We start from the raw sequence: 23,202 nt of genomic DNA, 5'->3' as shown, positions 1-23,202 counted from the left end.
ACTGTGGGCGGAGCTTCCTCCTCTTCTCTTGCTCCTCGGCTCGGCTCTTATTTACTCCATGTGTAACTAAGAGCAGAGCACAGAGTAGAGACAGAGCCCAGTGGCGCCCCCTACATGCTGGAAGGGTGCAGGGCCCTGTGCACTTGAAACAGGTCGCACACCCCTAAGGCCGGACCTGATTGTAGGCATTATAAATATGGGGTACTCTGGCAGGCGCTGTATATAAGAATTAACTCTATGGCAGGTTTTGTTAAAGGATTAACCTAACAGTCACTATTTATGGGGGAACTTGGTATGCTCTGTTTAATTGGGGAGCTAGCAGTCATTTTTTATGAGGAAAGATTGGCTTTTATTGCTATTTAGATATTTTGTGTGTTATTGGGCAACATACTTGACAATTTAATAAGTAAGGATGGCATCTAGAACAGTTGGACTGCCAGAAAAGAGCCAATGATGTCCATGTGGCAAACTCTGTATCCGGAAGAAGCCTTCATGGCTGAATCAGCTGGAGAAGAAAGAGAACGTGAACAACTAAAATCAGAGTAGACACCAACTGTTAGACATTTACTGCTGTTTATTGTGTTCCTTTGCCTGGTTTGCAGTGTGAAGTTGCCCTGCAGTCTGTATGAAACTGTTATTTGGCTATTGTATCATGGTATTTTTTTGAGGTACCATATAACAAACAAACTATACTCTTGCACATAGATCTAATTGTCTTAGAAGGGGGGAAATTATTGGGTGGAGATAAAGTTGAGCCAATTTCTAAAAACATAAACAAATCATTGCCCGGTTCCCCAGAGTTTCTAAGTGTTTTGAGATTTTAGTCGGTCTCATATTCAAAAAGAAGCAAAGGCAATGGTTGATGCAAGCAAGTGTATGATGTATGTGTTGTGCACTATTTTTACACTTCATGCACTACCGTCATGACTGAGGGGGGGGCCCTTCCAAAATCTTGCTCTGGGGCCCGATGATTACTCGATATGCCCCTGATTAGGACATTTACTTTCTGCCCAAAAAATACTATTTCATTGGATGCAATGAACAGCCCTGTCCTGTCCCGTCCCCCCCCCCCCACTTAAGTCCTGGTAAGGGTGGAAGAAAAGAAGGACATTCTGTTAGTAAAACAGTATTTGATTGGCCAAGAAGGATCACCTGACCTGCAGCATGGTAGAAGTTTTCATCAGGTGTCACTGAAGGTAAAACAGCTTACAGTATCTTAGCAATAGTGTGTGCAGCTGCCCGAGCTGTGTGGCATAACCACACAAACGGCAGTGGGGCTTTGTTAATAAATACTCTGCAGACAAACAGGATTTTTTTTTCTTTGATTTTATTAATTATTTTTTTAATTAATCTGTAGATTTTTATTTATACTGCCTTCTGTAAATCAAATATTGCGACATAATTTTTTTTTTTTAGTATACACTGTGACATATTTATACATAATTGGTAAATGATCCACTTCAATGTTATGTAGATAGTCAGCAGATTACAAAAAAATGTCACTTTCCATGTATTGCTTTTTTCTTTTTATACTAATTTCCTGTTTTCATAAAAGACAGGTTTTACATCAATAGCTGCTGCCACATTTCAGGGCCTGCCCATGGGGTGTATCTTTATCCAATCACTGTACTCAGCCATATCTATAAATGACAAGATGAGTGGAAAACTTTTACATCAGATGAGGAAGGTAAGAGATGCTCCGTATCTTCCACAATGACTGATACAAGTGACTCTGTTTTCATACATTGTATTTGTTTCCAGGTGTCTCAAAATGAAATTTCTACATATTTGTGCTTTTATCCTGCTTACAAGTGTATTGACCCAGACAAATGCAACTACCAGCCAAGGTAAATTCTTTCTTCTTTGTCACTATGTTACAATATATTGCAATATAATTACCTGTAAATGAACATGCACACAAAGGAGAGAGTACACAACACCAATAATAGAGAAGACAATATTGTATATTTATTCCATATTCAAAAATACATTAAAAAAAAACATAAATATGTAGATACACAATCACAAAAAGGTGATACCAGGTCAGTATGTAATCTTTGTCACGTATAGAATAAAAGCAAGCAAGTACATCAAGTCTCTTCTATGTACATAAATTACAATGTGCAAACAAGCCATTGGAAATATAAAGTAATGAGCACATAATATAATGCAGTATAACAATGACATTGCACAGGGAAGAGCATAAAGACAAGTAAGCAAGAAGACGCACCACAACACATTAAAAAAAGCGAAATTTATTTGATGAATTTTTAATTAGCATATGACGCGTGGCGGTATAAAAGTTATATTTTTACACAGAAGCAAGCCCTATGATTCACCTCACTGGTACATACATCTTCTTTTACCCTATCTCTAACTACTGATGCCTGCCGTTTGTTAACCTAAAATGAGCTGTCATACCCCCATTTAACAGGGTTTTATCTAAATAATGCTAAAAAATGGTACAGATGGTGCTTAGACCTTAATATAGTCTCAATTACAATTCCCTATTAAAGTCTGCTCTTGGGGACCAAGGCTGCAATAGAGAGAAAGGGGGCAATATTAATGTGCATTGATAGGGGACATATTAATAGGAATCTATATACTTAGGGGTGGAAATTTATCAAAACTGGTGCAAAGAAAAAGTGGAGCAATTTCTAATAGCAAGCAATCATATTCCAGCTCCTATTTTTCAGAGGCCCTTATCTCACTGGTTTGTATTAGAAACTCCTACCTTTGACATAACAGTGCCCCTTCCCACAGTCCTGGTCTCTGGAATATGTGATCATGATGAAAATGTAGAAGTATCACAAAAGTATAGCATTACATTTACATTAATTTTGAACAAAGAAAGTGCTTTGGATACTCCTCGTTTTTAGTAGGGCTTCCCGACAATAAGGTATTTGCCAAGTGTCCCCAGCTTCATTGGCCAACAATTCATTTTGTTCATTTTCCCTGCAGCGCCACCAAAGGATAAATGAAGCATTACAATGCCCATTGAAATCAGGGCTCTCCGTGTAATACTCGGACATGCTGTATAGTTCAGAGCAAGAAACGCTGGTTTTAGCAGCACTCCGCTCTGACTAATAGATGAGAGTCTTACTGCATACAAATTTATACAGCTCCCCTAGTGGTACAGTAGCTGTAGGTAGGCAATATTTTATCATTTAATGCTATGGCTATGCAGGGGATTTGGAACTCTTCAACAGAATGATGGAGACCTGATCATTATCTAGATACAATATATGAACTAAACCAGCAAAGAATTTTGGAACTGAAATAATAGTTACACTGTAAATTTTTATAACATACTGGTGTATACAAGTATAATATTAGTATATCTATAGTTATTTCATACTCTGCGACAGAGAATTGTAAGGCCCTGTTCACACAGAGTTTTTTTGTAGGCAGAATTTTGAGGCAGATTTTGAGCTGCCAGCACTTTCTTGCCCCGTTTTTCGGTGCTTTTTTCGTCCGCGGCCATTTAGCATCATGGGTAAAAAATTCAGCAAAAAAACGCTTTATCTGCCTCCCATTGATTTCAATGGGAGGTCAGAGGTGGAACTGTGGCAAGAAAGAGCATGCCGCTTTTTTACCACAAGCAGGTAAAAGCCACCGCAGAAAAAAAACGCCTCCAAGTCATTGAAATCAATGGGAGGAAGTTTCGGATGTTTTTTTGGCACTGATTCCGATGTGGTTTCCTAAAGGTGCTAGTGTTTAACTTTTCTAACATGTATACATGGTTAAGTAACTGCATTTCTTTATGTTTGATCAAATCAAATCTTGCCTCAGGCTTCCCATACATGTAATGGGAATTGTTAATGACCTGGCCAGAAATGACTGTTCTCATGAGTATGTTGCAAGAATACCGGCTTTAAATTGTCCTAATACGATGTTACTGATTTATCTCTAATATTTGTAATGTTATCTTTTTCTATGGGTGGTCAGGTAAATGTAAAACATTTAACATTTATTTTATATATATTTGATATATATTCCAAGAACTTGTCCGCATACCTCAGGTGCTCAGGCTCAATCCTCTGAGCTGTTTACATAAAAGTTGGAGGGAAACTGAGGACACAACTGATCCAATTGTTTCTGTATATGAATCAGTTATGGGCCTTTTATACTGGGTGTCTTTGAGGGTATGTTCACACACTGTGTTTTCAGGTGTTTTTCGGGGCATAAACGCCTGAAAAAACGGAAGCTGATGGCCTCTAAACATCTGCCCATTGATTTCAATTGGAAAAAAGGAGTTTCGTTCAGATGGGACATTTTTTACGCGGCCGTTTGTAAAATGGCTCGTAAAGAAAAATGGCCTGTAAAATCAAGTGCATGTCACTTCTTGAGCCATTTTTGGAGCCGTTTTTCATTGTGTCAATAGAAAACAGCTCCAAGAACGCATAAAAAAACATTTAATGCTTTAAAAACAGCCAAAAATCAGAGGCTGTTTTCTCTTGAAAACAGCTCCGTATTTTACAGCCGTTTTTACTTTAGCATGTAGACATAGCCTACGAGCCATCAGTCCTGCCTGAAAGAATGCTGCATGCTATGTTTCTTCAGGTAGGACTGTAAGGTCAATGTCCTGTAGGACCTCCATTGTACACGTGTAACATACTTTTTAAGAAGCAGGGAACCGATTCTCCTGCACAATATACAGTATATGAACAACCCTTATAGCAGAACACCATTTTATAATCCCAATATTGTTTATTGTGGTATAATTATGACCTGAACCTGTTTTTAGGCTTCATTATTTCATAATGATTCACAAGTCTATATAAAAGTGTTTGACCCAAAATTCCTGAACCGTGGGTTTACAGGTAATAGGTTTAGCGTCTACATTCTTGTATGACAACTCAACATCTAGTCATACATTAGTTTTATTACCAAGAAGTTGTCATGCCAACTCGCTAGACATTCAGATGTGTCCTTCCTTAAATGGTCACTTACTGTTCAACAAACTTTGCATAACTCAATAAAACAAGCGAATATAAAAATCTTTGTAATATATCTCATTAAAGAAAAACTTATCAGGCTCCTTTACTTCCCCCTGTTTACTCACTCTGAATTTACTGCTAAATCTATCTCAAGATGAGACGGATATCAGCTTACTGAGGGATCAGGTTAGAGCTACCCATAGAAGTCTATGGAGGGGGAGGGAGAGGAGGGAGCAGGAGAAGAGTGAGAGAGAGAGGCAAATAAAGGGAGGGAGAAACAGAGATGCTGCTGTAGCTTCTAGTAAGTGTTCTATCTCTCCGCTGTGCTGGATTCACAGCTACACTGTTCATTACTGCTGTATAATCTACTTCGGGATGCTGCTACTTTTGAGGGTGTACTACAAAGAGATTGGGGAGCAGGATGTTCACTTCTCTATTCGGGCTTTGTGTGGCAACATGATATCGGTTAGTCTCCACCCACTAGCTCAGGGAAAAGTGAGAGATAGAGCCTGCAGAGGAGAAAACTGCTTAAAAAAATGCCATATACAATGTCATTGGTCAGCCATATGTCGCCAATGGACTACCATGTTTAAAAAGTATACATTTAAAGTATATGTTTCTTACTGGATGGCTGCGACGTATGCCTCTGATGGATACCACCCGTCGGCCATCCATCGCCCATAGACTCCCATGTTAAAAAAATATATACATTTAGTGAATAGGCTTATTTTTACCGGATAGCGCAAGATTGTATTGAATTAGCATCATGACACATTGTATAACTTAATGCAATTAAAGTTAAGGGTGTACACATCTGTATGTAGCTTTTAAATTATTGTATTGTACTTCATTGTTTAGCCTAAATAAATGATTTTCAAGCACGGGAGATCTAATAAGACATGTAAGGATGTGGTTTTAATAGTGGGTATTGTAAATCGGATTGATCTTTCTTTTTTTAAGATGGAGGACACATTCTGCATAAAGATGATATTGTAAAATCTGTCAATGAAGCCAAGAAGCTGGTGGACTCTTCATATTTCCACACTAGGACAGAGTAAGATTAATGTTGACTGGATGAAAAATGTATCACAAGACAACTATTGTATGTTTGACATGTAAAAGACCACGCCATGTAGTGCTATGTCAATGTCCTAGTATCATGACATCCAGGCCCAGATATGGTCATTTCACTTTCAAAGTCAAGCAGCTAATACAGCACATAAGTTTATTACCCCACACAGAAAACTGGCGTAGATTGGTTGATACATTCCCCCATACACTTTCACTCAGGTCTGATTCCCACGAATGTCATTAAATTGATCATCACTAAAAGATTTATTCACATCAGAGCATATGGTACCCACCTCATATAACAGTCCAGGCTATAAATTTGACCCCTCGACCATTTGGCACAAGTCTCTAACGATATATATTATATATATATATATATATATATATATATATATATATATATATATATATATATATATATATTATTTTAGATATTTTTTGTAATCTATCATTTCAATGAATTTTCAGTTTAAAGGTACGATCAAAGAGGGAAGCTGCGAGACTTTCAGATATAATGGCCTTCTTAAAGCAAGCCGTTGGAGCAACTAGAAATGTTATCCGATCAGCAGATTACTTGGACGTCACTCGCATACTCATAACTGAGAAGTTGGAGACCATCTACCCATCTGCCACAAATGTTTCAGGTATTAAATGTAGGAACACAACCGAACTGATTCAAGTGATAGAGATCCTATATGAGAATAGAATTCCATTGTAAATACCATGGTCTACTTTCTATTAGGGGTGATTTATAAAAAATAATGCAAAGAAAGTGAAAGAGTTGTCTCAGTAACCAACTAGGTCACTCCTTTTATTCTGTACTTGAAAATTGACGGCTGGAATCTGAACACCCAACTATGTAATGCATGGTCGCACAAAGTCATAGAGGGGGGGTTCAAAGCTGGGGACCTGGGGGGCATGGACAGGTGTTGTATTGTTTATGCTATCATAATTGATTGTTTATTTTTTTATATATTTACTGTTTACTTACCGAGCCATGTGCAATATGGAGCTCCCAATAATATCCCTGCTTTTATCTTGTATGCGTCAACTTTGAAGGGTCAACAAACTTTCATACATACACTACCGTTCAAAAGTTTAGGGTCACTTAGAAATCTCCTTATTTTTGAAAGAAAAGCACAGTTTTTTTCAATGAAGATAACATTAAATTAATCAGAAATACACTCTATACGTTGTTAATGTGCTAAATGACTATTCTAGCTGCAAACGTCTGTTTTTTAATGCAATATCTACATAGGTGTATAGAGGCCCATTTCCAGCAACTATCAGTCCAGTGTTCTAATGGTACATTGTGTTTGCTAACTGTGTTAGAAGGCTAATGGATGATTAGAAAACACTTGAAAACCCTTGTGCAATTATGTTAGCACCGCTGTAAACAGTTTTGTTGTTTAGAGGAGCTATAAAACTGACCTTACTTTTAGCTAGTTGAGAATCTGGAGCATTACATTTGTGGGTTCGATTAAACTCTCAAAATGGCTAGAAAAAGAGAGCTTTCATGTGAAACTCGACAGTCTATTCTTGTTCTTAGAAATGAAGGCTATTCCATGCGAGAAATGGCCAAGAAACTGAAGATTTCCTACAACGGTGTGTACTACTCCCTTCAGAGGACAGCACAAACAGGCTCTAACTAGAGTAGAAAGAGAAGTGGGAGGCCCCGCTGCACAACTGAGCAACAAGACAAGTACATTAGAGTCTCTAGTTTGAGAAATAGACGCCTCACAGGTCCTCAACTGGCAGCTTCATTAAATAGTACCCGCAAAACGCCAGTGTCAACGTCTACAGTGAAGAGGCGACTCCGGGATGCTGGCCTTCAGGGCAGAGTGGCAAAGAAAAAGCCATATCTGAGACTGGCTAATAAAAGGAAAAGATTAATATGGGCAAAAGCACACAGACATTGGACAGAGGAAGATTGGAAAAAAGTGTTATGGACAGACAAATCGAAGTTTGAGGTGTTTGGATCACACAGAAGAACATTTGTGAGACGCAGAACAACTGAAAAGATGCTGGAAGAGTGCCTGACGCCATCTGTCAAGCATGGTGGAGGTAATGTGATGGTCTGGGGTTGCTTTGGTGCTGGTAAAGTGGGAGATTTGTACAAGGTAAAAGGGATTTTGAATAAGGAAGGCTATCACTCCATTTTGCAACGCCATGCCATACCCTGTGGACAGCGCTTGATTGGAACCAATTTCATCCTACAACAGAACAATGACCCAAAGCACACCTCCAAATTATGCAAGAACTATTTAGGGAAGAAGCAGGCAGCTGGTATTCTATCTGTAATGGAGTGGCCAGCGCAGTCACCAGATCTCAACCCCATAGAGCTGTTGTGGGAGCAGCTTGGCCGTATGGTACGCAAGAAGTGCCCATCAAGCCAATCCAACTTGTGGGAGGGGCTTCTGGAAGCATGGGGTGAAATTTCTCCCGATTACCTCAGCAAATTAACAGCTAGAATGCCAAAGGTCTGCAATGCTGTAATTGCTGCAAATGGAGCATTCTTTGATGTAAGCAAAGTTTGAAGGAGAAAATTATAATTTCAAATAAAAATCATTATTTCTAACCTTGTCAATGTCTTGACTATATATTCTAGTCATTTTGCAACTCATTTGATAAATATAAGTGTGAGTTTTCATGGAAAACACAAAATTGTCTGGGTGACCCCAAACTTTTGAACGGTAGTGTATGTATATATATATATATATATATATATATATATATATATATATATATATATATCTATATATATATATTTATATATTAATGCAATGCTTCTAGGGTAATAATTTTAGGGTGGTAATACCATCATAATATGGCAAGTGATGAAACAAGCCCCATTTTTTTTCTGACGGATTCCATATGAATCTATGAGATAAAAACTTCTGTATGCCTCCATGTGATATCAAAGGCATATGAATAGACGTAGACTTCTATTTGTGCTGTATTACGGATCCGCACATTACAGATCCAAAATATGACTATATGCCACCATTAGTCTTCTTAGACAGTAGTTATGTGCAGAATTCTTCATTCACTGCCTCTGAACCTATTGTAAAACACAGAATTCAACATATCTAAACTGTAAAATTAGATTTAACAGTAATACGGACAAATACCAATAAATTATTCATGTGCATGTATTACTCTGTAGATTTTCTGACGGTGGAACAAAATCAACTTATTTCTCAACTGACTGGATGTGCCTTTCAGTACCTGCCAAAAGTGTGCGACCCTTCTCCCTACCGCAGCATGAATGGAGAGTGCAATAATAGGTAAGAAATCTTTTTAACAGAGGAGTAATGAGTTACCTTATATGAACAAGCTGCCAATACCATTCATAATATTAAATATATATCATAATATCTGAGATAAAGTGATTGAAAAGGATACCGAAACCTGTGACCGAAGCAGCATCTAGAAGTTGTCTGGTTTGTTAATGTAATACATTCCACAATAAGCTGACCTTCAACCTGAAAACAACATAATGGAGAGTGAAGTAAGGTCACAAAGGATGAAAAAGGATTTTAAAAAATAAATAAATATAGACATAATGTGACCACCAGATGGTGATGTAGAGCTATCACGTTCTAACTATATACCGTAGGGTAAAATGATACGGTAATCCAAATTTCAATAAATTTTTAATATGAAACATTAAGTGACAAAAGTGAAATGCAGCAACAGGGGCAGACATATCATATGTGCAAACTGTGCAGGTACAGTACAGAGGGCCCAAGTAGGTAAGTGGGCAAACTGCCACCTTAAAAGCAGTTTCATACTGTCTATGAGATTGTAAGGGACTGAGGTAATGAATTTCATGGCTCAAAATTGCTGGTGAATTGTGGGAGAGACATAAGGGGGTATTCTATAGTGAACTATTGGAGAGCAAGTGGCACATATACTCTTCTTACACAAGGGTCCTCTGCGGTCTGTGTTCGGAAAACTTTTTTTTTTAAAACAGGCTTAGCATTAGTGTATGTTAAGATTAGAAAACAAACTTGTGACATAAAGCATAGAATATGATATTGTATCAGTACAGTACTTGTCCTTTTTTGCTCAGTAATACAATATATAGTAATCTACAAACTGTAGAAATACTATATAATATATTTATTTTTCTTTACAGAAAGAAACATATTCTTGGTGTATCCAACACTGGTTTTAAACGTCTTCTCCAGCCAGAATATGAGGACGGTATATCACTGCCACGAGGCTGGACTGAAAGCCGTCCCATCAATGGGTTTACTCTACCCTTGGTAAGATTAACTTTTGCTATGTTCACATCTGCGTTGGCTCCATACGGAGCCTTCATCGCAGATTCTGCCACATTTGCAGTGCTTATTTTCTCTGGCAAAACAACAGACACCATGACAGAACCCAAAGGAACCCATTATAATTTAATAGGATTCGCCGGGCGCCGTTGATGTCTGTCCTGTGGCAGACCCGTCACAGCTTGAATTTTGTTTTTCTGCATCTATGATGGAATTCGCAAAGCAGATGTGTAGAAGCCTTACAGGGCAAACAGGACTGAAAGAATCAAAATCGTGTAATTTTTTTTGTTAGTTACTTAATGACCGCCGTGAAAAGTCGAATCTGTGGTTATTAAGGGGTTAATCTCCAGCAAGGTAATTTGGGTACTACATCATATACCATTATTTTTGACAGCCTTTATAAAACTTTACTAGTTCTCTTTATACACCATTCACTATACTGACAGGGTATCTGTATGGAGGGTACTTTTTTCTGAAATAACAAGAGTGTCCGATCACAATATCCCCCTGCCAATATTTAGTGCAAGTCTTTCATCATGTTGTAGAGTTCATGAGTGGTATGTTCCTTTAATATAGGAATGACTAGGAAATAGTAGGACTTTACCCTGCCTTAGAGTGGTAATAAAAATGTATGAATTCCTGTGATGATCCCTGACGAGAGTGATGAGTGTTCCTGGGATGATCTCTGATGAGAAGGGATGAGAGTTCCTGGGATGATCTCTGATGAGAAGGGATGAGAGTTCCTGGGATGATCTCTGATGAGAAGGGATGAGAGTTCCTGGGATGATCTCTGATGAGAAGGGATGAGAGTTCCTGGGATGATCTCTGATGAGAGTGACGAGAGTTCCTGGGATGATCTCTGATGAGAAGGGATGAGAGTTCCTGGGATGATCTCTGATGAGAAGGGATGAGAGTTCCTGGGATGATCTCTGATGAGAAGGGATGAGAGTTCCTGGGATGATCTCTGATGAGAGTGACGAGAGTTCCTGGGATGATCTCTGATGAGAAGGGATGAGAGTTCCTGGGATGATCTCTGATGAGAGTTCCTGGGATTATCCCTGATGAGAAGGGATGAGAGTTCCTGGGATAATCCCTGATGAGAAGGGATGAGAGTTCCTGGGATGATATCTGATGAGAAGGGATGAGAGTTCCTGGGATGATCTCTGATGAGAGTTCCTGGGATTATCCCTGATGAGAAGGGATGAGAGTTCCTGGGATAATCCCTGATGAGAAGGGATGAGAGTTCCTGGGATGATCTCTGATGAGAAGGGATGAGAGTTCCTGGGATGATCTCTGATGAGAGGGATGAGAGTTCCTGGGATTATCCCTGATGAGAAGGGTTCAGAGTTCCTGGGATTATCCCTGATGAGAAGGGATGAGAGTTCCTGGGATGATCTCTGATGAGAAGGGATGAGAGTTCCTGGGATGATCTCTGATGAGAAGGGATAAGAGTTCCTGGGATTATCTCTGATGAGAAGGGATGAGAGTTCCTGGGATGATCTCTGATGAGAAGGGATGAGAGTTCCTGGGATGATCTCTAATGAGAGTTCCTGGGATTATCCCTGATGAGAAGGGATGAGAGTTCCTGGGATGATCTCTGATGAGAAGGGATGAGAGTTCCTGGGATGATCTCTGATGAGAGTTCCTGGGATTATCCCTGATGAGAAGGGATGAGAGTTCCTGGGATAATCCCTGATGAGAAGGGATGAGAGTTCCTGGGATGATCTCTGATGAGAAGGGATGAGAGTTCCTGGGATGATCTCTGATGAGAGGGATGAGAGTTCCTGGGATTATCCCTGATGAGAAGGGTTCAGAGTTCCTGGGATTATCCCTGATGAGAAGGGATGAGAGTTCCTGGGATGATCTCTGATGAGAAGGGATGAGAGTTCCTGGGATGATCTCTGATGAGAAGGGATAAGAGTTCCTGGGATTATCTCTGATGAGAAGGGATGAGAGTTCCTGGGATGATCTCTGATGAGAAGGGATGAGAGTTCCTGGGATGATCTCTGATGAGAGTTCCTGGGATTATCCCTGATGAGAAGGGATGAGAGTTCCTGGGATGATCTCTGATAAGAGGGATGAGAGTTCCTGGGATGATCTCTGATGAGAGTTCCTGGGATTATCCCTGATGAGAAGGGATGAGAGTTCCTGGGATAATCCCTGATGAGAAGGGATGAGAGTTCCTGGGATGATCTCTGATGAGAAGGGATGAGAGTTCCTGGGATGATCTCTGATGAGAGGGATGAGAGTTCCTGGGATTATCCCTGATGAGAAGGGTTCAGAGTTCCTGGGATTATCCCTGATGAGAAGGGATGAGAGTTCCTGGGATGATCTCTGATGAGAAGGGATGAGAGTTCCTGGGATGATCTCTGATGAGAAGGGATAAGAGTTCCTGGGATTATCTCTGATGAGAAGGGATGAGAGTTCCTGGGATGATCTCTGATGAGAAGGGATGAGAGTTCCTGGGATGATCTCTGATGAGAGTTCCTGGGATTATCCCTGATGAGAAGGGATGAGAGTTCCTGGGATGATCTCTGATAAGAGGGATGAGAGTTCCTGGGATGATCCCTGATGAGAAGGGATGAGAGTTCCTGGGATGATCTCTGATAAGAGGGATGAGAGTTCCTGGGATGATCTCTGATGAGAAGGGATAAGAGCTCCTGGGATGATCTCTGATGATAGTGATGAGAGTTCCTGGGATGATCTCTGATGAGAAGGGATGAGAGTTCTTGGTATGATCTCTGATAAGAGGGATGAGAGTTCCTGGGATGATCTCTGATGAGAAGGGATGAGAGCTCCTGGGATGATCTCTGATGATAGTGATGAGAGTTCCTGGGATGATCTCTGATGTTTGTCCCTGGGATGATCTCTGATGAGAAGGATGAGAGTTCTTGGGATGATCTCTGATGAGAGTGACGAGAGTTCCTGGGATGATCTCTGATGAGATTGATGAGAGTTCCTGGGATGATCTCTGATGGAAGTTCCTGGGATGATCTCTGATGAGAGTTCTCTGTCCAATAAAATTGTAATTTTGCATTGAATACTTTCCTTAAAGGGGTATTACAGTTTCAACAAATTAATGTAATTATTTAGTATATTTAAAAGTCAGAAAATGTTTCAATATGCTTTCTGTATCAATTTCTCATGGTTTTCAAGTTCTCTACTTGCTGTCATTCAATGGGAACCTGTCCTGGTCATGTGATAGACACACAGGTGCTGGACTCATTACAAGGCACAGTGTGTCTGATAACTTACAGTGAAGGAAATAAGTATTTGATCCCTTGCTGATTTTGTAAGTTTGCCCACTGTCAAAGACATGAACAGTCTAGAATTTTTAGGCTAGGTTAATTTTACCAGTGAGAGATAGATTATATTTAAAAAAATCACATTGTCAAAATTATATATATTTATTTGCATTGTGCACAGAGAAATAAGTATTTGATCCCTTTGGCAAACAAGACTTAATACTTGGTGGCAAAACCCTTGTTGGCAAGCACATCAGTCAGACGTTTTTTGTAGTTGATGATGAGGTTTGCACACATGTTAGATGGAATTTTGGCCCACTCCTCTTTGCAAATCATCTGTAAATCATTAAGATTTCGAGACTGTCGCTTGGCAACTCGGATCTTCAGCTCCCTCCATAAGTTTTCGATGGGATTAAGGACTGGAGACTGGCTAGGCCACTCCATGACATTAATGTGCTTCTTTTTGAGCCACTCCTTTGTTGCCTTGGCTGTATGTTTCGGGTCATTGTCATGCTGGACGACCCAGCCACGAGCCATTTTTAATGTCCTGGTGGAGGGAAGGAGGTTGTCACTCAGGATTTGACGGTACATGGCTCCATCCATTCTCCCATTGATGCGGTGAAGTAGTCCTGTGCCCTTAGCAGAGAAACACCCCCAAAACATAATGTTTCCACCTCCATGCTTGACAGTGGGGACGGTGTGCTTTGGGTCATAGGCAGCATTTCTCTTCCTCCAAACACGGCGAGTAGAGTTAATGCCAAAGAGCTAAATTTTAGTCTCATCTGACCACAGCACCTTCTCCCAATCACTCTCAGAATCATCCAGATGTTCATTTGCAAACTTCAGACGGGCCTGTACATGTGCCTTCTTGAGCAGGGGGACCTTGTGGGCACTGCAGGATTTTAATCCATTACGGCGTAATGTGTTACCAATGGTTTTCTTGGTGACTGTGGTCCCAGCTGCCTTGAGATCATTAACAAGTTCCCCCCGTGTAGTTTTCGGCTGAGCTCTCACCTTCCTCAGGATCAAGGATACCCCACAAGGTGAGATTTTGCATGGAGCCCCAGATCGATGTCGATTGACAGTTATTTTGTATGTCTTCCATTTTCTTACTATTGCACCAACAGTTGTCTCCTTCTCACCCAACGTCTTACTTAAGGTTTTGTAGCCCATTCCAGCCTTGTGCAGGTCTATGATCTTGTCCCTGACATCCTTAGAATGCTCTTTGGTCTTGCCCATGTTGTAGAGGTTAGAGTCAGACTGATTAATTGAGTCTGTGGACAGGAGTCTTTTATACAGGTGACCATGTAAGACAGCTGTCTTTAATGCAGGCACCATGTTGATTTGGAGCGTGTAACTGGTCTGGAGGAGGCTGAACTCTTAATGGTTGGTAGGGGATCAAATACTTATTTCTCTGTGCACAATGCAAATAAATCTATATAATTTTGACAATGTGATTTTTTATTTTTTTATTTTATATAACCTATCTCTCACTGGTAAAATTAACCTAGCCTAAAAATTCTAGACTGTTCATGTCTTTGACAGTGGGCAAACTTACAAAATCAGCAAGGGATCAAGTACTTATTTCCTTCACTGTATGTGTCCATTACATGACCATGGACGGATTTTTATCCACTGGAAGTATTTAGTAATAATTTTATTTGCTGAACCTGAAAAACCTCTTTAAAGCTTAAATTTGTCTTCTCTAATGCAGTTTGCTGGAGGCAGCTATTTTCTCAAATAAGCAGTAAATTGAGATAAAAATTCTTGCTTTGGCCCGTTTGTAACATTTTTACATGACTTTTTTGCAACAGGCACGTGAGGTCTCAAATGAAGTGGTTAAATTAGCCACCGAATCATTGAAACTGGATGACGATCGATCGGTTATGTTCATGCAATGGGGTCAGTGGTTGGATCATGATGTTGACCTCTCAGTTGCCACCCCAACAACTTCATCATTTTTGCAAAATATAAATTGTGATAAGAGCTGCATTAAAACACATCCTTGTTTCCCTTTAATGGTAAGTCATTTTTTTTATTAGCATACAATTCTCTGGTCATTTTATTGAGGACTTTGTAAGATTTAATAACTTTTCATAATTTACCATTTATCTGATTTGTTTTGGTGGACATTTTTAAAAAAAAGTGACAACATGAATTGAAGTACAGAGCCATGTGCATGGAGGCCAAATGGCTCCCTAGTAGGCATCCCCACTGAGTTGCATGATTACATGATTACAGTACGGGACAGTTGTCCGGCAGCGAGGCAGGGACTCCTAGCATCATACATAAGTATGATGCTAGGAGCCCGACTCCCTGCAGTGTGTTCGGTCCGGGACTTGCGGCCGAAATACGTCCGTCAATTACGGACGTAATGTGCTCTTGTGAATCCAGCCTTATGCAGAGTCCGATAAATCATGCCACATTTTTTTTCCTGGCAGATCCGTATGCAAACCTCAGTGTACCTCGGAGGCATATGGAGGTACAGTGGAGGCCTTATGCACTTGAATGTGAGCCCTATTACGACTCCATACAAAACGGAGGCATGAGGCCTTAGCTTCTCAGAAAGGGATGGTTAAATCATGCATGTCAGCATGTCATTAATAACAAAATGATCATTCAGTAAGAAGTTAACTCAAAGGTGACAACCAATATGGCTGCACTTCCTATTGTCACTTTAGCAAAATGACCGCTACAACAAAACAGAAAAATAGCAATATTTTCGTAAGTAAACAGAATATAATTACCAACGTTTGGCTACTGTTCTAACTTGATTTATTAATATGAGGACAATTTTTCATTTTGTAGAATTGGGAATAACTATGAAATAATTGTATTTATTATAAATCCATATTCATTTAAGCAATTATATTACAGGGTAAGACATAAGGGACAGATTTATAAATAATGGTGTGCTGTGTGAGTGGTGCACCAGTATGTCTTCTCCATATCCCACATATTTTTAATGTATATAGTGATAAATTTGCCCCACAGTGTGTTGCAGAAAGAACAGTAAGAGGAGGCTTCTGCTGCAGCAAGCTACTTCCCAGCAATAGATTGTCCTTATCTGAAGTAGAAGGGAGTGCCTCCTGGGTCACATATAAAAAGTTTTTTTTTTTCCTTTTTCATTTGGATTTCTGATGATCATTCTGCTGATCAGTGGGTTCTGGTGGTCAGACTCCCCCAAATCATATATTGATCGACAATTATGGACCACAGTGAGGAGAACACTGAATGGAGCGGCGGTCGAGCATGCGCGCTACCGCTCCACTCAAAGTCTATGGGAATGACAGAAACAGCCGAGTACAGTGCTCGACTGTTTTAGTCATTCTCTCATTCTTATAGACAGTGAATGAAGTGGTGGACACATACTCGACTGCCGCTCTATTCACGCTCCTGCAACTCCCGCAGTGAGGAGGATCTGGGGGTTCGGAGCGCCCATTCTCACGATCGGTGGGGGTCCTCCAGCGATCAAAAAATAATCACCTATTGTGTTTATAGGTGATCATTTATGATTTTGGTAATACACCTTTAAAGGGGTTTTCCAGGATTCCTTTATTCAGAAAGCAAATTAATATTCATGTGCTTCAATTCACCTCGTAACGCATCATTTATATCAGATCATACTATAACATGGATATATAACAATACTCAAATTAGCCATACATTTATTATTAAAACACATTAATAATGTCTGGATCTCCTTTTGTATTTTGTTCCAGATTCCACGTACTGATCCCCGATATATTAACGGGAGTGAGTGTATCCCTTTGATTCGCACAGCATCAGTTTGCAGCCTGACAAGTCCTGTGCGAGAGCAGATAAATGGTCTGACTTCATTTGTTGATGGAGGCCAAGTGTATGGTAGTGACATAAATGTTGCCAACTTGCTTCGCAATAACACAAACCAATTGGGTCTTTTGGCTATTAATCAGAACTTTTCAGATAATGGACTTCCCTTCCTGCCTTTTAAAGGAAATGCACCTGATCAATGTTCTGGGACCAACCTGTTATTGGGATTACCTTGTTTCGTGGCAGGTAAGGTTCTTAACAGTTCTTGAGGACATTTAAATCGGGAATATAATTACAAAATACTATCCCATTACCTCCTTAGGCAGCCTGTGTTTTGGGGTCTCAATCCCTCCGTATGGCTTTTGAAAATGCATATTTTCTCTCTTATTTATGATGGGCATATGTCTATTTTTTTTTTATTTTTTTTAAACGTGCAAACTGTGTAACTTTTTAATTTATTTATTTTATTATTCATTTGGTTAAATCTTTTTATTAAGTCAAAAGAGTGAAAACAGGGAAAGTAAAATACAGCCAGTCCACAGCCAAAAGATAAAAATATTCCTCTCCGAACATTTATCAAGTTTTATATGATATATTTTTAAGGCATCATATTTTTTTCTACTCCTACATTTATTTTTTCCCACTTGTGCTTGGTATCATGTATGGTTCTCATTTTAAATTGTCACAAAAACAGTACAATGCTCTAGCACTTAGCCTCTAGAAAGCAGTTTAATTTAACATGGTTACTACACACCTAACCACATGTACCATTTGAGGGTTTTGGGAATATGTTTAAAGGGTTTTTTCAGGATTTTTCTTTGCTGATCTATCCTTGGAATATAAATGCATGTCCGGTGGGGGTCAGACCCTCAGTATTCCCACCAAACAGTAAAACGAAGGGTCTGTGGCCTCTTCACTGTTATTCTAGACATAGTGGCTGTGCCTGGTCCTGCAGCTCATCCCCATTCAAGTGAATGGGGCTAAGCTTGGGATGAGCTGCTATAGCACTGGTACAGACACATGTTCGGATGCACCACTGTGTTTGGAACAACAGTCTCAACAGTGGGACCCCTCACTTATTATAAGAATAGGCTTTCGATAAAAATTCCTGAAAACCCCTTTAATGTCATACCTTAAATTCTGGTGAATAATTGGTGCATCATTGTAATGGTTTAAATTTTTATTTTAGGGGACGTTCGATCTAATGAACAACCTATGCTGACTTCATTCCATACGCTCTTCTTGAGAGAACACAATCGCATTGCAACAGAGTTGCGTAAATTAAACCCAAAATGGTCAGGAGAATTGCTATATCAAGAAACCCGCAAGATAATAGGAGGAATCTTGCAGGTGTAGTATAATGTTTGAGTAATATAGCATCGACTAGACAGTATGTATCCTTAGAGGCGTAGTTTTACTAAAGCATGTTTTTATTTAACAGAAAATAACATACAAGGATTGGCTGCCCCTACTGTTGGGCGATGAGATGTCAAAAGTTCTTCCTCCATATACATCCTACAGTGAAGATGAGGACCCAGCAGTATCAAATGTTTTCACTATCGGCTACAGAATGGGTCATACACTGGTGCAGCCAGTCATTTACAGATTGGGAGATGATTACAAGACCTTCAGTCCAGAGAAACCTGTCCCACTTCACGAAACATTCTTTGCTTCTTGGATAATAGTGAGACAAGGTAACTTATTTATATCATTTTGCAGACATATATATATATATATATATATATATATATATATATACTTACAGTCAGATTTCCAATACTTGTAATAGATATACTTACTGTCATTTTGCATCATATTAGCGATCATTTAGTCTCCTACTCTGCTTTTCTGATGACCATATTTTACACCCGCAGGTGGAATTGACCCTATACTCAGAGGTATGATGGTTAATAAAGCCAAACTAAACCGCCAGGACCAGATAATGGTTGATGCACTGAGGGAACGTCTTTTCCCGGTGGTTAATCAAATTGGTCGCGATCTAGCATCTCTTAATATACAACGAGGTCGAGACCATGGGTTACCAGGTAGGATAAGAACACATATGCAATTTTGGTAAAATAATAATGGTTGTTTCACATATTTTCTTAATCAAAAGCATAGTTTAAAGGCTATGTACACCTTTGAAAGGCAATTTTTTTTTTAAATAAAAAGGTCAGTCAGTGTGATTAGTACAACTTTCTGAACATTTTTTATTAAAAAAAAATGTACTTTTTGAGATACAGCTGCTCTGTATTCTGTATACAGAGCAGCTGTATTGTTCGATATGACCTGAATCCCCAAGTCCTGTGGACCTGACGGGTTCAGTATCAGCGGGTCCTCCATGTCTCTGACACGCAGGATCCACCTGTAATCTATCACATCTAAGTTCGTAACCCGCTGTCACTGAACCTGTCAGTCCCGTGGATGTGACGGGAGCAGAATTTAGCAAAAGATACAGCAACTGTGTATAGAGAATACGGAGCAGCTGTAACTCAAAAAGTAAAACACATTGTTAATAAAAACTATTTCGAAAATTGCACTAATCACACTGACTGACCTTTTTATTTTAAAAAAAATTGCCTTTCAAAGGTTTAATATAAACCCCGTTCCTTATCCCAAAGCCAAACTTCATCCTCACTCAACCTACTCCTTACCCCAACCCATATAACTTTTTCTACATTCAACTACTTGAAACTACACAGCATAAATCAAAGAATATTTTACCTCTGCTCATGGTACTTATTACATAAAGCTAATGGTTTACACATGTGTAGGATTTTTTATTAACCCTAGTTCCTCTAAAGCAGCGTTCCTATGCTTTAGGTCAATTACCTGCTAATAGATTATCAAGGTGCCCACAAGGCCATGATCATGCACTGTGCTACTGTACATGAGGACAGTGTGAGTGCCCCCTAGGGATAACTTATCATAAGTTGAGAACCTAGGCAAAGATGGGAAATCCGTTTTGAAATTGCACCCCATCCCCCACCCCATCCCTGTAACCTTTTGTAGATAGGTACACAGCAGGAAACCCCCCCCCCCCCTTGTCATGTGAGCACATCTCAGTTGATATTTATGTTAGCCTTCCGTAACTCCTTGTCAGGTTGACATGACTTGAAAAACCATAAATAGGGATTTTGACAATTGTCATGATGGGTTTAGAAGAATGGTTGTATTTACTTTGGGTACTACCCTTAATATTGTTCATGAATAAATTGGCAGATTTCTTTAGCTCCTGTATTTTTATTTGAACAAAGAATTAAAAACCAAGAGCCTACTTTCATTTGCAGCTCGCTAAATGTGTATAGTTTTATTGTCCTGTACAAGCTATTGCCCTTCCATAAAATAATGCTACCGTTAGTTTTTTCCCTTTTTTTTGTTACAATATCTTTCTTTATTAAGCATTTTTAAATTCTTAATTAAAATATTTACTAAATACTAGATACATAATTCCAAGGCCATAACAGTTTTCCTGATGGTTTCTAGTGAAGTAACTATATTTACTGCATTTTCTTTACCACACAAGGATACAATGCATGGAGGAGGTTCTGTGGTCTTCCTGCACCACGCAATATTGATGAATTGACCATTGTGCTAAATAGTAGTAAACATGCCGAAAAGCTAATGAATTTGTATGGGACGCCTGAAAATATTGACATCTGGGTTGGAGGAGTCTCTGAGCCCTTGGTTCCCAGAGGAAGAACCGGGAAGTTGTTATCTTGTTTGATTGGAAACCAGTTCCGTAGGACTAGAAATGGAGATAGGTATGTGGCGATAGTCAATAGAATATAAACACTCTAGCTTTTGGAAACATAACAATAGCTAAGGCTTCGTTCATATCTGCATCGGGAGCTCTGTTAGGAGTCTCTATGACAGATTCCTCAAAAACTCCCTGAAAATATAGCGCAGCATGCATCACTACTTTGTTTGACAATATGACAGAAACCATAATGAAAACCCAACAGAACCCATTAATGTGAATAGGTTCCATTGGGTTCCGTTTGTGTCTGTCATGTGTCGTCATTTTTGTTGTTCTGGTCCTTTGACGGAACAGAACGATGGAAATGACCAACACAGATGTGAACATAGCCTTATCTGGTCAGATAATCAGGATGATATCAATAAATGTTTTGAATATGGCAGGCAAATGTGAGGAAGTAACATTACCAAAGCTACATATGCACTACAGAAGGCCTTGGAAAGCAATTACATACTGCTGCCTTCTCATTGGAACCCCATTATTTTCCTTGTAATTAGCACTCAATGCATAAAAGATAGATAGATAGATAGATGTATGACCCATCATATAACAATTATGGAGCCTCTTTTCTTAGAACTCTGTGTTGTGCCATTCCTCTGTTAATCATCCTGGAAATGCATGAATACATTGATAACTGGGTGTTACCTTTACCCTCTAGATAGGGTGTGTTCCAATACTGTTTGACATTGTCAGCACTGATTGGATAGTGTAAAAGTAATAAGAAATTATAGAGGAACATCACAATGCAGAGTTCTAAGAAAGGCTTCGTTTTGTAGATGCCCTAATTTGCAGGAGTTTGCCCTTGTGAGAGCTGCCCTTCAATTTCCTACTTTGTATACTTCATTACAGCTAGTCTAGATATAAACTGAAAAACGTTTTAAAAATTTGGTGTTGCTTTAATGTACTGTACACATAATGGATAATGAATCATTCTATACATTTCTAGGTATTATTATGAAAATTCTTCGGTATTCAGTTCAGCACAAAAAAGTTCAATAGAGACCGTGACTCTGGCACATATCATATGTGCTAATACCAATATTAAACAAGTCCCTAAAAATGTATTTATGGGCAATCAATTCCCGGAAAATTTCATTGACTGTTCCAATTTCCCAGCAATGGATCTGCGTTCTTGGAAAGCTTAGATCACCAATAGTAAGTACATCTTAATGTAAAAAAATAAATAATAATATTGGTGTTTTGGGTGACTGCCATTTATTTTAAATGACTCTAATAAGTCACTGGGTTTTTTAGGAACAGATACTTATAATGATTCAATAGGTTTAGGATTAAATTGTGCCACAATACTACATTTTCAAAACAATAGGAAGTTATGTACCATAGCTCATGGCATTAAAGACCCTCAGTTACCCTATGCGCCAGTGATGTCACTTATTATTTTTCTTTATTTATAAAGTGACAACATATTCTGTAGCACTTTACAATTTAGAGGGTACATGTACAAATAAAATACGACATTACAGAGTGACAAGTAATTAACTTCAACAAGAATAGTGAAGGCCCTGCTCACAAGAGATTACAATCTATGAGAAAATAGGGGGTGACACAAGAGAGAGAACTGCTTGATATGGACAATGGTCCGGCCATTATTTGTATAAAAGTGAGGAAGTAATGTGAAGCTACATGAGCCAGTTATCCAGCCAGTATCTGTGTACATACAGATCAAATGTGCTTTAGGGTACATGGAGTGTGGGAGATGCAGGAGTAGCAGATTCAATTATTGTAAAAATAAAGGGATCATATTCTGAGGAATAATATAAAAGGGGCATTAAAAAGAAAGTAGGGTAGTAGGAGTTAAATTAGGGAAAGTGAATGGCCTCCCTAAAAAGATGTTTTTAGGGCACATTTAAATATGTTGATGTTGGGCATTAATCTGATTGTCCATGGTAGCACATTCCAGAGAACAGGAGAAGCACAAGAGAAATCTTGAAAACTGGTGTGGGAGGTTTGGATTATGTAGGATGTTATTCCTAAATCATTGGCAATATGTAGAGCATGGGTTGCGCGGTACATGGGAGGAGATGTAGAAAAGTACGCTTGGTGGAGAGCTTTGTGGACGTGGATTAGAATATTCAATTCTAAAGAGA

At 39.2% G+C, this 23,202-nt stretch overlaps 1 protein-coding gene across 1 annotated transcript; it reads left to right on the top strand.

Annotated features, from left to right (window-relative positions):
* Positions 1 to 1,771: 1,771 nt before the first annotated feature.
* On the top strand, positions 1,772 to 22,239 carry LOC142741474 (myeloperoxidase-like). Its single transcript, XM_075850846.1, has 12 exons — positions 1,772 to 1,847; positions 5,901 to 5,994; positions 6,480 to 6,655; positions 9,178 to 9,298; positions 10,153 to 10,282; positions 15,357 to 15,563; positions 17,265 to 17,580; positions 18,524 to 18,684; positions 18,776 to 19,028; positions 19,209 to 19,379; positions 20,861 to 21,098; positions 22,041 to 22,239. The coding sequence occupies exons 1-12, from the start codon at positions 1,772 to 1,774 to the stop codon at positions 22,237 to 22,239; spliced, it is 2,142 nt and encodes a 713-aa protein (XP_075706961.1).
* Positions 22,240 to 23,202: the final 963 nt, after the last annotated feature.

The sequence above is a fragment of the Rhinoderma darwinii genome, chromosome 2, assembly GCF_050947455.1.
Source record: "Rhinoderma darwinii isolate aRhiDar2 chromosome 2, aRhiDar2.hap1, whole genome shotgun sequence".
NCBI classification, from domain to species: domain Eukaryota; kingdom Metazoa; phylum Chordata; class Amphibia; order Anura; family Rhinodermatidae; genus Rhinoderma; species Rhinoderma darwinii.
This window is presented reverse-complemented; position numbering and strand designations above follow the sequence as displayed.